General features: G+C 43.8%; 1 protein-coding gene across 2 annotated transcripts in view; it reads right to left on the bottom strand.

The window, feature by feature from the left end:
• Positions 1-15,442, bottom strand: part of ATP2A3 (ATPase sarcoplasmic/endoplasmic reticulum Ca2+ transporting 3) — a 471,091-nt gene that overhangs the window by 29,005 nt on the left and 426,644 nt on the right. For both annotated transcript variants that reach the window (XM_078679687.1, XM_078679686.1), the window contains exons 13-14: positions 9,091-9,309; positions 5,995-6,330 (exon numbers count right to left, since the gene is read on the bottom strand). In XM_078679687.1, coding sequence (XP_078535813.1) covers positions 5,995-6,330; positions 9,091-9,309 — 555 coding nt within the window. The remainder of the gene's footprint in view (positions 1-5,994; positions 6,331-9,090; positions 9,310-15,442) is intronic.

The following is a 15,442-nucleotide window of genomic DNA, read 5'->3' as shown; positions in this document are numbered from 1 at the left end:
TTAAGTTCTACATGCTGAGGATTTAGTTATCACTGTAAAATTGTTCATATGTTTTTGTTCAGTAAAACAAAACAAAAGCTTTATATCAAAAATAATTCTGCCGGCGCAGCATTGTTTGATGTATCTGTCTAATTTCTGAAAAACGTACAATGAATGCCCCTGGCATGCTGTCATTTTTCTCCCACATCGGGAGTATAGCGGTTGTTTTTTACTGCCCGGGCCGCCATGTTGTGCACGGCAATCCAGGGCAGGAAAGAACATGGTGGGCATGGTCATGTCGTTATGCCTGACTCTGCTTTGAGACAGAGCAGGCAAGCAGGAAAGGGCGGTTCCAGGAAACAGGAACCGGAAAGACAGTTTTAGTTTGTAAGCCAGTTATGACCTGGCAGGGAATAAAGATGGAAGCATGAAACTCAGCTCTGACTCCTGTGTCTAATTTGCTAGGGCAGAACGCGACATTGGCGACGAGGGTGGGATCCCCATACTCCCACGAACAGAGTCGCGCAGCCCAGCCGCATGCACGCGGCCCAAACGACGAGTCCGCAGTTTACCTCACCGGCGGCGCAGGAAAGGTGCGAAAAACGGAGCCGGCGCTGGAGACTGCTTGAAGCCGAGACCTGGCCAGACGACACCGCGCTGCTGCTCGAGGATCAAGGAGCAGGCAAGAAGCTCGCGCCTCACCGGAAAATAATCCAGGAGGAGCCCAAATACCGAGCAGCCTTACGGAAGGCGCGAAGGTCCCGCCCAACCGCGGAGACACGAGAGACACCATAAATGCGAGGGTGAGTCCCGCTGCAGCAGAGAAAGAAAGCGCAATTGAGGGAGAAAGAAGTGAAGACGCCCGGCGTGCGACGCCTCAACTAGCCAGAAGTGGCCAAAGTGAAAATCAGCGCGGAAACGGCGCGCAAATCGGAAGTGAAAAAAAAAAGAAATGAAAACAGCGCGGAAACGGCGCGAAAATCGGGAAGCACACAACAAGCGGCTGCACCGATCGTGAATCAGAGGGCAAGTCCTACCCAGCAAACGATCAGCCTCTGCGCTCAGGAAAGGGGCCCCGCACCTGGTGAGTGTTGTGAATGGGTGCTGAATGTCTGCAGCATAGGGAAAGAGCTAAATCTCGCGAAAGACGAGATCTAAGGAGGGCGGCCATCTTGAAGTCAGGCTGCCATAGACATTCCCTATCAAAGACATAGGGCGGCCATGTTAAAATCAGGCAACTGGGGAATTTGCCAACAAGCATGAGAAAATGCAACCCTCTGGTTTAACAAAGAAACAAGCCCAGGCAAATGCAAGAAGGAATAATAAGCAAGTGCAAGAGACAGAATAAGACTGACACACATACAACAAGCATTGGTAAATGCACGACAAACAGGCACTAAAACAAGCCTGCGTAAACACAAGAGATAGAATAAGAAAAGAAGCACAAGTACAGACAACAGTAGAGTGAACAAACACGAGCGACTGCAAGAGAGCAAAATGTAACCAAGCAAGCACAAGCAAGTGAAACTAGCATAAGCAAACGCGTGAAATGTAGTCAAACAAACAAACATCAACACACACTGGCAAACACAAGAGAACAAGCCTTGGTGAGTGCAAACAACAAGCATAAGCAAACACGAAGAAATCAAACGCAACAATTACGAACAAAGAAACATACCGCCAACAGGTGAGTGACGACCAAGCTGATCTCAAGAAACCAAGTCCTTCTAGCTGAAGCTTGCGCATTCCACCATCATGCCAGTGAGGAAAGACACGTATAAACCCAGCCCCTGCATCGGAATACCTCCTCCAGTGGCACAGACCAGTGACCACTGTTTAGGTCCCGAATGGTCACGGTGGCTGGAGTCATTGGACGAATTCCTCGCAACGACCGGCGAGCGAAGGGATAGCAAACGTCGACTACTATTGCTTCAGCTGGTGGGTCACGAAGGCCGACGCCTAATCAAAACATTTTCAGCAAAAGACACAGAGACATATAGGGAACTCAGAGAGACACTGCTCGCTTATTTCTACACAAAGGAAGATGTGGATCATAAACGCATTGCTTTCAACGCAGCACGGCAGGAACCATTAGAATCCTTACCAAGCTTCATTACCCGGCTGCAACGTCTAGTGAAATGTTGCCACTTCGACACTTTCACAAATGAAGATGCAATCCGACTGCGGGTGATTGAAGGCTGTTCAAAACCCGACACCAAGCGCAAGATCATTCAAGGGCGGTTCTCACTAAAAGAGATCATCAGGAGAGCCGAAGTTGGAGAGCGGGTCACAGCGAGGAAAGCATCCAAAGAATTTCCCCAGGACGCAGGAAACAAAAAGAGAAGAAAGGAGACATCCCCCACGTCCGCGAGGCAAGCCCAGGAGACAAACAAAACCCGAGAGAGGGAGGGCGAAGGCGGACTAGAGGCAAGATATCAGGAGAGACGAAGTGACAGCGGACCAGAGACAAGATACCATGAGATACAAAGTGACAGGGAACTCCCTGAGTCAACGATACAAAGGGCAAAGAAAAGGAAAAAGATATCCCCCATGTCCGTGATGAAAGCCCAGGAGACAATCAAAACACGAGAGAGGGAGAGAGAAGGCGGACTAGAGAAAGGACAACGTGAGAGACAAAGTGACAGGGAACCCCCTAAGTCACGAACACAAAGGACAATGGATAAGGGTGTACGAAAGACTGGGACAACCAGGAATTGTGACAGCCTGATTGACATAACGTCGAGAAGTCACTCAACACACTACTCTGGAGAAATATCAAGCAGTGACACAGACCACACAGAGGAGGCCGAAGACAGTCTACTCAACGGTTATGATGACAATACCAAACACCGGCGAGGGGACAAGTCACGTTACCTCCGGAAGCCAACATACTATCCTGGAGAAACATCAAGCAGAGATACAGACCACACAGAGGAGACCGACGACAGTCGACTCAACGGTTATGAGGAAAGGACCAAACGCAGGCGTGGGGACAAGCCACGCCATCTCCAGAAACCGATACACACACACACTCGAACAACTCAAGACGCATACGCTCAAGCCATCTGTGATCAGGAGAAAACAGAGAAGAGTCGAATATTATCCCAAGACCAAACCAAGGAAGTAAATACGGGGCTAACAAACAAACCCGTCACAGCAATCACACAAAAGACACTTCAAAAGATGCCCCCAGAGGAGTGTCTCCTCGATAGCATCGACTCCAAGAGTGTGTCATCGTTTCAAGAGATGCACCCAGAGGAGTGTCTCCTCGACAGCGTCGACTCTAGGAGTGCGTCATCGACCGATTCAGAAATCATGTCCGGACACTCACTAAAATCAACAGAATACTGGTACCGACAACGATCACGGTGTCCACCACCTGAAAACACAGTGGAAACAAAGACCACCTTCCCTATCCAAAGTAACACACCTCAGGCCAACAACCCGCAATGCCTGAACTCCCCACAAAACAACATGTCATGTCAGCCCCAGGAACATCATGACGTGAAGAATACACCAGCACCATTGAAGGGGTCAGCAAGGCTTACGCAAAGGGGGCACAGAAGAAGCACAGATGCAGGTGACTGTACCCGCCGGGCGGGAAGGGACCACCCAGTCACCCCACCCAGCAGGGCCAACACGTTGGGAAAGAGAGGTCATCACCATCATCAGTTAGAAAAGAAATGTGCACCGATGTTGTCTGGCATGCCTGTCCACGGACAGGAGGACAGTGTTACCCCTGACCGAATAAGACAACAAGAAGTAGAAGTGCATGCAGCCGCTCGGAAGAGAACCAAAACAACGGACACACATGTAAGAGATCAATTGCCACTCAAACAAGAGCTACAAAAGAATACGGACAGCCGACATCTAGCGGAGCCATTGACAGCCACATCACAAGAAGCGATACTCCTGTCAAGACAGCCAGAAAGACACAATGAAGTATCTCCAACAGACTGCACCCTACTGACGCCTGAGAAACAGACTGAGCTTGAGTTTGTGAGGGAGATATGTCTCACGACTCAAACAGACGGGATGCAGCCCTGTACAGCTGACCAAGAAACTATAGACATTTCGGGAATCAATTGACAGCAGCAACCACCGACACCACAGCCCTTTAAGGATCATCGGCAGTTCCAGTCAACGTGTTCAAGCGCCAGAACAGGAGAGCCGCCCGCGACGTCAGACAAGGAAACCCAAGCGGCTCGTTGAAGAAATGTGAGGGCCATTGAGGCTTTGTAAAAAAGGGGGAGATGTCATGTCGTTATGCCTGACTCTGCTTTGAGACAGAGCAGGCAAGCAGGAAAGGGCGGTTCCAGGAAACAGGAACCGGAAAGACAGTTTTAGTTTGTAAGCCAGTTATGACCTGGCAGGGAATAAAGATGGAAGCATGAAACTCAGCTCTGACTCCTGTGTCTAATTTGCTAGGGCAGAACGCGACAGGCATGATGTCAGATGTCAGAAGGATTCACCTTAAAATGGGACAGCTTTTGATGTCACACCAGTCCTAAATGCTGGCAGCTGACCAGTCTTGAGGGTGCCTCAGAGGCAAAGCTGACATACCCTCAGAAAACAGTTCTCAAGAGGCAGGGGAACCAAGAGTTTGGCAGATGTACTATTACTACCCAATCTACCCAATTCCAGATGGCCAGAATAATAAGCCTTCATGTAAATACTTCTTTGCTCATTTGACCGTAATACGTTGGGCGCATAACATTATCTCCCTGTGACCCGTTTGTTTATTTGCCAAGTCAAGGGGAATGAAGAAATATGCTCCTGCCACTGCTATATATAAATCACAACATTCCCAGAACTCGAACTTACAAACAAAGGGCTACAGTTTAGATGAACAGTACTGATCATAGAACATACTCAAACGTTCTAAAAAGTAAACTAAAACAGAATGCAATTGGAATTTTGAGTGTCCAAAAGGAAGCATTTGTCCGAGTTTCACTCCTCCCAATGAAACTGGAGGAAGTGGAGTTTGAGTTACAACTCCATGTTGCCAACACAGTTAAGTATACTTTAAGCTTGAAGACTTGTTCGTGTAGACCTGTACATATTGGTGGTTCTCTCTTCATTAGAAAAAATAAACCTTGCAACGTGAACTTCAGGAGGTTATGCAGAATTTGGTCTCATTAGGCCGTGGCATGCTTGCCACCAATGGATGAACATCACTGCCCACATTCAATGGGTTCACATATGTAATTGATATCTTGGTAGTAGCTGTTGAAAATGATTTTGCCTCAATATTTTAGACTGGGAAACGCATAAAATTTTAAAATAAAGAGTGCTTTAGCATCTAGAAGAGAAGTATAAACACTAGTGTTATGGTCATCGCTTGCAAACACAGGGAGGAAACTCTCTCTTATTTATGTCTTACATAAGGTCCAAATTCTTCAAGAATCACACTTTCAGCCTTGTCTTTTAAATCACTTTTGATATACAAGTTGAACTCCCTTCTACTGCCAAGATCACTCGTCATCACTCTTTGCAAATGAATGGGTCACGCCTTGTTGGCTGCAGCAAGGACTATTCAGGCAATATAGATTATTTATCACATATCCCATAATAAACACAGGCTGGACCCAGTTACTCATTCTCTATTAAGTCTGTGTTCTCCTTCAGCTTTTCCCAATTGTTATATGCTCAATAAAACAAACTCCTTAATTGTGCCAGTGCTGCTTTCCACCAGCAGCTTCCCTCTTGAACTGATGGTCAGCAAAGAGTGGCGTGCCCATCAATAGAGAGAGTAAAGCAATGAAAGAAAAGAGGAAACTTTCCTCTTAGTTTCAGGGGCATATAAGGACATTTCCACCTAAGAAAAGCACAAAGGACTTCTTGTACATTGGAAAGTTCAAAAGGAAGAAAGTCTATAAACTATCTATTTTGACTGACATTCAGAGGCAGCAAATCATTGCTACCTTTGAGCCATTACATGAACTAGACGCCCACCAACAACAACTGGTTCAATAAACACCAGCAATTACAAACACCGGACAACTGTGAGCTCACCATTGCAGTGATTTCGTTGAAAGATTGCAGGTACTCTACTATCTTGGACTTATGAGATGGTTCAACACGGGCAAAACAATGGGCAGTGCAGCAGGCGTCACGTTGTTTCTCTGGTGGAAGGTCATCGAATTCCCGCCCAGTATACGCCTTGTCCGTCACATCCTCATGTTCTGTGAAGATTCCAATCCTCCGGCAGATGGCTATGGCTGTGCCTTTATTGTCACCGGTGATCATGATGACCCGAATGCCAGCCTTTCGGCACATCTCGATGGAGACGCTCACTTCCTTTCGGGGAGGGTCCAACATTCCCACACATCCAACAAATGTTAGGTTGGTCTGAAAAGAGTATTAAACAACGATTTATTGCACCAAACATAAAGATATTTAGCCCCTCCCATTTCTATTGATTAAGAAAAAATTTCTCTGATCCCTTATTAGTGAGAAATTCAGTCTTCAATAATTTGTAGTTATATTTTTCTGATGTTAATGAAACCAGGCGGTGGAGAAAATGAGTTTAATCGAGCGATTAACAGCTGCCAACTACATTCTACTTATTGAGAGAAGAATAATTAATTGGCTTCCCCCACAGATAATTGTACCTTGTTTTGTTAAAAATGTTAACTTCGCAAGAGTATTCTTATTTTTTACTTCTCCTAGTCTTTACTTTGTTCTTCTTCACTGCAAAATTATCACTCTGTCCCTTTTTCCTTTACCTGTTTCAATCTTTACCTTTTTATTATTTTCTCCTCATTTGTGCGTATCTACCTAACTGCTTTTTCCTTTATCTGTCTTTTTATGCTTCACCCTATTCACAATCTTGTTTTTGTTCTTTCCCCTTTCTCCCTATTTTGGTTTGAAGATCTCCTTCTTTCGCTCTGATTCCTTCTAGTTTCCGCTTCCTTTCTTACCCTACTTTAGCCATTGTTTGAGGTGTTATTGTTTTGGATTTTTACTAACTCAAATATGTTTGGGAAAGCAAAATCTTAATAATATTTGAAATCTTACCGTGTAGGCAAGTTCTGCAGACAACTAGCAGGAATTATGCCATCCTGTGGTGAGAGTTGGTAATTGATTTTACACGTTTAAAGGAACATATGAGGCGAGGGCAACATCCTCTCTCACAAATGCACACAAAAGCACAAAATATTGAATGTCATAGTGTTGCAATGAGCAACATTACATAAAGTTTCCCTGAGCGAATTGATGCCTGTTGCGCAGACCATGCATAAAACATATTTCTCTCCTTCTCTTGTACCAGAGAGTTATGTAACGTAATTGCATTCCTCTCATTCCTAATATTTTATGTGCTGGTGTGTGTGCATCATTTTTATTTGAATATTACACAACTATTTTCATTCCTACCACTATTCAAATTAGTACAGAGCCCCCCTAAACTAAATGTATGTAGAATCTTGATTCACTGTGCTAGGAATTTGAAGCCTTCCACTACGCCTACCTCTTACACCTGATTGTCTCTACAGTGTCACTAGTCTTAAACGTGAATATTCTGTTATTTCCACTAGTCACTGAATCATGTTCTTTAGCTCTAGCTGCAATGAGATTGAAGGAGTACCCAGAGAAGACCCCGTCCATCTATCAGACCTTCAGTGGGGTAGGTGGTTTTACAAAGGCATTTTCTTCTCCAACCAAAAAAGCTGCTGAGCTTTCCTATACCTTTGACTGGTTACACATGTACTATAGAGGAACATGTACAGATCTACATTGCAACAGTCACAAACCACAAATTAGTTTTCGTTGGGGAACTTTGGAGACCTCAAACAAGAATTTTCTACTTTAAATCTCCGAGGGCCAAAATCATAATTAAGTATCTACTCCCAAGGTTTTATTTTTTTAATCAGTATCTTATTCTTATACTTAATAAAGCCTCCACAGTTGATTCAAAGCCCATGCTTTATTATAAGTAGATAATGTAGTTCGCTGTTGAGCTGAACAAGAATCTCACCCTCATGACCCTGAGCTTCCTTCATATACACTTCATCTGCTTGCGCTAGAAGAGCAATCAACAAGTGCATCATATAGTGTGCCTGGCTCAAAACCTTCCACACTTTCGGGCACTCCTACTGCGCCCCTGAGCTCCTTTCACACCCCTGCCTTCCTGCAAGCCTCTATAGCCACTGGTGTCCCAGTGAACCTAGTGCAGGTCTCAACCATGCAGAGACCCAGCTCCTCGCAAACTAATTAGACACTACATACAGACAGGGGAAGTCCCTACCCTTGGATACTTTCTTCCTCACTCACCCAACTTCCATCCATCCCTTTTATGCCTCGTAAGTATTAATATCACCCAAAGTTGGAGGCTCCTCTAGAATTGTACCTGAAATACATAGAATTATCTAGAAATAAGCACGATTTTGGTCCAGGGTCTTTTGTAACTCACAGGTCGCTCCACCTGTCCACTTATCTGACCTATGCTTACAACCGGTTTCGTCCTAGTCTGCGCTGCTAATCTATCTGGATTGCAGGACGAACCCTCAACCAAGACGTTTAGGATAAAATGATTATTTTCTTGACGGCGACTTAACTACAATAGACTAGAGCTCAACAGCAATCATCACCTATGAAAACATAAATTCACTCTGGAGCCACATGGGTCTTCCACATGTTTAGTAACAGAAGACTCTGCATCAATGAAATCACACTTCTTGACAGATCATCTCGGTGGTTAATTGAAGTCGTGTGGGGACAAGATTATCTAACAATGCTGTGTACAGAAAAGGTATCCTGTACCCTATATCCATGGGCTTATATATCTAAACTATAGGAGAACCCATTATTGCACTCATATGTTTGCCAATTTCTATCTAACAAGATGACGTGTTAGGATAGATTATGTTGAGATCATTGTATAAACCAATGTGTGCGGTGACTGTAACAAGGGATCTAGAGTAAGACTTTAACGCACCGGTGACAAAATATAAGTATGGGACAAAAAACTGCTGTTTAAAGCATTTAATTCATATGCTGCTTTCATTATTAATATGTAATCTGCTTGCATAATTCGTCAAGAATTTACAGATATTTAACATATACAAGCCTTGGTTTTATGATTAAAAGTTGCACTCATGTAGCCCTCACCTCATAATCAATGAACTTGGTGGCGTCCTCCAGCTGCATCTCTTCCTTCTTTGGTGGCGTGTCCCTTGTCGCCAGTGCCAGGCAGCGCAGAGTATCAATGCCAGTGCCCCAATCCCGGATCTTCGACATGATCTTCTCTCTTGCAGAGGGAGTCAGAGGAAGCTTGGCATTTCCGACGCGCACATAGTTGCAGCGCTCGATCACACTTTCGGGCGCACCCTACAACGTAGAACAGAACAATAGAACAAGGATGGTGACTGGTAAAGGTGAGATACCTTTTTTAAGTCTGTGAACCCACAGGCTATGTGATCTCCCATTTATCTAGGAGCAAAAGGCATTATCAATAGACAAAGGATATGCATTTTAACCAGAAAAGATCATCTGGACAGAGTGACAATGCACCAAGTGTGATCCTACTAGTTGATCCCCATTACGTTGACAACATTACATGTGCACACTGTTACTTTAACATTACCACTGAATCTATGCACCCTTACTTCCACATAATCTTTACTAGGACCTTTGTGTTGTTTTGATGTAATAAATTACATTTATTGTTACATAACTTCATATAAATTAACTCAGGTTGAAGATGGCCTTAAAGGTAAGGTAAGGTAAGTATACTTGTAAGCGCACTGTTACTCCATCTCGGAGTGTCCTGGCGCTGTATACCGCTGGGGAACCCGTCCTGGCTTTCCCTGTGAGGTGGTCCCTCCTGGGCACCTCCAAGGTGAAGCCAGGCATCCCCGGCGTTGATGGAGCCATAGTGGAGATTAAGCAAGCTATTGCCCAGAGTTGCAGAGTGGGACCCATGGTTAGCGTAGGCACCTTGGCGAGAATTATCGAGTCCGCGGACATTGACCCAGGACCCTGCAGCGTCAGGAATTGAACCCTGGTCCAGGGCCGATCTCTGCTTCAGGGTTGGCCGCTTCTAACCAGTGAGCCACACTTCTCCACTAAAGTAGGCTGTTTCCTTGTTGATAATTGAAAATTAACAGACTAGGGTTAGTTTTAATTTAATTATGGATTAGGAATATAGCAATGTATTCTTAAAATGTAGGATTAATATTTGGATCAGGAAATGGGTAACTAATTTGTCTAATTCAATTTACTTTAAAATTAGGGTTAGCAATTCGATTATGGTAAGGTAACTGTCTTAAATTTAAATTAACGTAGGGTTATGGTCATGATAATAGTTAGGGTTATGGATATGTTACATTTGTTATGAATGCCATGTAATTATATTGAATTGATTTAAATGTAAGACACAGTTAGCTTTCGAACAGTGAGCCTAGCTCTCCTTTGAATGTATTCTAAATTAGTTTAGCTCAGGTGTAGTATTGAGCTAACAATACAAGTCTTTAGCCCCCGTTCTCAACCCTTCCCTGAATGGGATCTGGAATGACTCCTTTAAGCTGGGACTCTTCCCAGACACCTGGAAACAAGCACGTCTAGTTCCTATAATCAAGAAGGCCAACGCTGACCCTAGTGAGCCCGCTAATTACAGGCCAATCTCGTTGCTACCAGCCCCTGCTAAAGTACTCGAAAGACTCGCTCAACAACAACTAGCGGGTTTTCTTGAAACTTCAGGTGCGTTCCATGATTCTCAGCACGGCTTCAGGCCAGGATATAGTACAGAATCGGCACTTATCGAGATGTCAGATGCTGTAAAATGGAGACTGGACGAGGGATCAATAGCGGTGTTGGTGCTGCTGGACTTGTCAGAAGCATTCGACACCGTCTCCCACCCCCTCCTCCTTGAACGCCTGCAATCAAAAGGCATTCGGGGTACAGCCTTGGGATGGATTTCATCTTTTCTGTCCAACCGTACCCAGGCGGTGTTTACCCCTCCTTTCACCTCAGAAAGCCGCCCGCTTCGGTGGGGAGTCCCTCAGGGCTCCTCGCTGAGTCCGCTCTTATTTAATGTTTATTTCTCCCCTCTTTTCGATATCATTACCCAAACTGGTATAAAAGTTACTTCCTATGCTGATGATATCCAGCTTTTGTTTTCATTTAATAGCATTACCCCTACTACTTTTGATCCCTTAAAAAACTGCCTGCGTGCGATTGCCCAGTGGATGGACAACAATTTCCTAAGGCTGAATGCAGGAAAAACGGAGGTTCTCTTTTTCCACCAGCCAACTTCACTTGACCCCAACATCTGGTGGCCTCTTGATTTAAATGCCCCTCCTCTCCCAAAAGACTCTGTGAAAAATCTAGGAGTTAGATGGGACTCTAATCTCACATTCCACCATCAAGTTCATACAGTCTCCGCTGCATGTCTGGCTAAGATTAGAATGATAAAGAAGTTCATTAATTTTTTGCCCAGTAACACCAGGAAGATCGTAGTACAGGCGTTAATTACTTCACACCTGGACTACGCCAATGGTCTGTATACTGGCTTGTCTGTGGGGCTCTGTCATCGCCTCCAGACGGTCCAGAACGCTGCGGTGCGATTGGTTGGCGGTATCCCCTTACGTGAGCATATAGCCCCTCACCGTCGTGAACTTCACTAGCTACCGGTGCATAAACGGGCAGAATTCAAAGCCCTGGTATTAGCTCACCGGGCCTTGCGAGGCAAGGGCACTGCCTACCTTTCCACGTGCCTGATTCCTTACAATAACACCAGGACCCTACGTTCCTCCTCAAAAAATGTCCTTACTGTCCCCAGATTCAGGAAAACTCGTTCTGGTGGGAAAGCTTTCCCAGTACTGACTGCGGCTCTCTGGAATAAACTACCTAATGCCATCCGGTTGATCAAGGATGAACAACCTTTCCGGAGAGCCCTAAAAACCTACCTGTTCTGTTGATTGTCATTCTTTTAATTACCACCCTATGCAGTATGAAGTTACACAGAAGCGCCGGGACACCCCGTTGGGGTAGCTGTGCGCGATATCAAAATACACTAAATAAAATAAATAAATTTAAGCTTGGAATTTGAAAAATGGTAAGAGTTTGTATCAACATTAGAGTTAGGATTAAGAGTCGAAGTGATGGCAGCTTAAATAGAGCAGAACCAATGGCCTGGTCGATGTTATGGATAGGGTGCTAAACTAATGGAAAGGTTGACTTTGTGTAAAAGTTAGTACATCGAATATTCGTAACAAATCGAAAGGGGCCTTGGAACAGGAGAGCAAGAATATGAAAACTAAAAGATTCATTTGGAAAATAAGTCAGCTCTGCTGAGAATTGCAATCATCTATGAAAAAGGTGACTGGATGGGGAATCTTAAGTCTGAGTCCATCAAGAATTCTTGACTTTTACGTCTACTCCCTTCATAGGTGCCAAGTTGCAAAGTGACATGTTTGACACTTTCAGCCAGTCACTGCTGTTCAGCAAATAGCACCATTTGTTCAATAGATTATTAAAGCTCAAATGTGCAACTTTAACAAGTAAATTACAAGTCCAATAAAGCAACATTCTTAAGCAAAAAAGAAGGCAGGAATGACTGCAGGGATCAAACATGACATGGGGATGCTTGGCAGCTCAGCCGCTATAAACCACAAAGCCAGTGCCAATCTGAAAGACATGCTTAAATCATTAACTTTCATCCCTAGACCTTGGACAAGTATGTTGCTTGTGAAGGGATCTCCTTGTTGCCAAGTGCTGCCAGGTTAAGCATTCCCTTTGCCTGTTGTTAATCATTGATTCTCAGGAGCATGGCCCACTAACAAGGCACTGCGCCACTTTCACTTGCAGATGAACTCCGCTTGCTGCTGTTGTGGTGTATGCAACACTGCTTTACCTGAGACAACAGAGGGGCACACAACCTCTGTCAGAGTCTGGTGCCATTGAGTAGTGACAGAATCTCCTTATTATACCAGTGACATCCTAGTGTTTCTTGGGGACTTGCACAAAATATTTGGTCCTCAATTTGGGGCCCTCCTTTGGAATCACTTTGAATTTTCATCTAATCCAAGCTCTTGCGATTATGTACAATATTTTATTATATATTAACTTTCTGAAAGAGGGGCCTGCAAAAAACAGCTCAAAGCTCAAGCTGCCTGGGGTCCGCCAACCAAATAGTACCAAAAGAGCGCTCGAGCGAACATTGATGAAGCCATTTTAAAGCACTTCAATGCCTAACGAGCCTCTTCCTCCCGTTGTAGGACAGACCCAGTAAGGGTAATTTAGTGGGCATTCAGTGGTCTAGTGCCTAAGATTAAAGTTAGGCATAAGCACATAGCACTTGAAATTATAGCCTTAATTGACTGCTATTCATAATAACAAATACATCTCCCTGCAACATGGTCATTCCTGTTGTGAAGAGAAAATCAGGCAACAGCAGGTGAAATCTGATCATTTTCTCCTTTTTCTCTAGTCTTGTCCTTCTAGTCATCTCTCTAGGTTTAAACTTCTTGGCTGCACGGCTTCCTCCGTCTCTGTTAAGTAAGAAGGATTGGAGGGGGTGCACTCAAGAGAAGCTAAAGCGTAGATAAAGTAGTGAGAGACAAAGTATAAAGAAATGTGAGGACGCCTAAAGAAAAAACAGAGGTCGAAAGAAGAAGATTTAGGTAAGGGAAGGTTTCAGTGTGTGGTAGAGAGACTGCTAGAGACAGGGAGAAGGAATGTAGAGAGATGCTGGATTAAAAGCAAGGCAAGTTAAAAAGAGGTGAATGCAGAGAGAGGTACGTGATGGCGTATAGAGAGGCTTTAGATAGTATGAAAAACAGAGATACAAGAAAGAGAGCTGTAAAGGAGAAAGGGGGTAAAATGAACATGTATAGAAATACAGGTCAGAAAAACAGACTTGAGGGAGAGAGACGGACATTAAGAGAATTGAAGGGTAGAAATAGATGAGAGAGTGAAAAGGAGGACATTAGAGAGACATAGATCTAGTAGAAGTAGAGCGAGGAAGATGGCTAAATAGAGTGAGGGTTGTGAGACAGAGAAGGACTGAGGAGTAGGTGAGGTATAAGGGTGAGTTAAAAATCAGTAGTGTATTTAACTCCCCTGCTCCAGTAGCTTGAGCAGGAATGGGGGTCATGATGGTGCTACCGGGCCCCCAAAGCACTGGACGATAAACTAACTGGAGCTTATCAGTGTGCAATACAGTACTTGTTCAGTTTGTTTGCTACAGTGACTGATCTTCATGGGGTTTGTAGTCCACAGGCCTGTTTCTCTTGCTGAGGACCCGACTATGTAGGACTGCAAACCTCAGAAGCCCTCTCAGAGCTGCTTCAACTCCTGCGAGAGACAGCGACAGGGAGAGCCCTTTCGAGGCCTGTTATATAGCTGGTAAGTCTGACCCCTTGAGTTGAATGGGGAAAACTCATATTAGGTGACATTTATCTGCATGACAAATAGTGATCCTAGAGGAATATGCATTTATTACGATTGATGGATGGCCACTTAATTATTTCTGTTGGGTTACATTTGAGGAAAAAAGTATTGACTGTATAAAATCAAATGTTGCCAATACTGTTATTGAATATGTTCGGACTAACCACTGTTAATGACAAATATATATGTCTTTTGATCATACCTCTCATGTTTTTTATTGTGTAAAATTATTTACGACCAGGTTTTGTCATTTTTTAATGTGATTTTTTAATTTACAAATTAAATTTGATGTATACATGCTAGAGAGAAAGAAAAAGGGCAAGCGAGGAGGAAAGTAGGAAAGAAGGAATCAAAGAAAAAAGAAGGCAGTAAATAAAGAAAGAATGAAAGACAAAGGGAAAGAAAGAAAGGAGGAACAAAAAAGGAAATCAGCAAAAAAGTTAAAAAGGAATAAAAGAATGAACGGAGGGAAAGAAAGGCAAGATTCAATATTTTAAGAAAAAATGAGAGAGAAGGAAAGAAAGCAAGAAATAAATTAAGAAAGAAGAATGAAGAAAAGAAAGAGGGCAATACAAAAGTGTTGCAAGTGAATAATGCATTAGAGAGAGAGAGAGAGCTTTTTTTTTAAATCAAAAGGTCTTGGCTAACGGTGAACCTAAAAATCTGATTTTTATGCAAATCATTATTTATGGTGCCTATCTGTGTGACTTTCAACTGTCACAATCGCTTTACCAGGGGTCCCCTGGAATGTGGGACTCGGGACAATTGCCCACTTGTCCATGCCTTAAAAAGTCTCTATAATACATGCCTCTTCTGTTAGAATGTTCCAGTAATATAATAAAACAAGAAATTTCCACGTATAATGTACCTATATATATGATATACCACCCACACCATTAAGGAATAAGGGCAGTGTCCGAGTGCCTTCCCAGGGTCATGCAACATTCATGCCTTGATCTCGCAAGTAGAAAAATATAAAGGCTACATATGAAGAAGCCTTCTCAGCCTGCATGCCTATTCGATGCAGAACGAATCCCCTCATATGAGTTTGATCTTAGTCTGGGAACCT

This window comes from Lissotriton helveticus, chromosome 3_1, assembly GCF_964261635.1.
Source record: "Lissotriton helveticus chromosome 3_1, aLisHel1.1, whole genome shotgun sequence".
Classification (NCBI taxonomy): Eukaryota; Metazoa; Chordata; class Amphibia; order Caudata; family Salamandridae; genus Lissotriton; species Lissotriton helveticus.
This window is presented reverse-complemented; position numbering and strand designations above follow the sequence as displayed.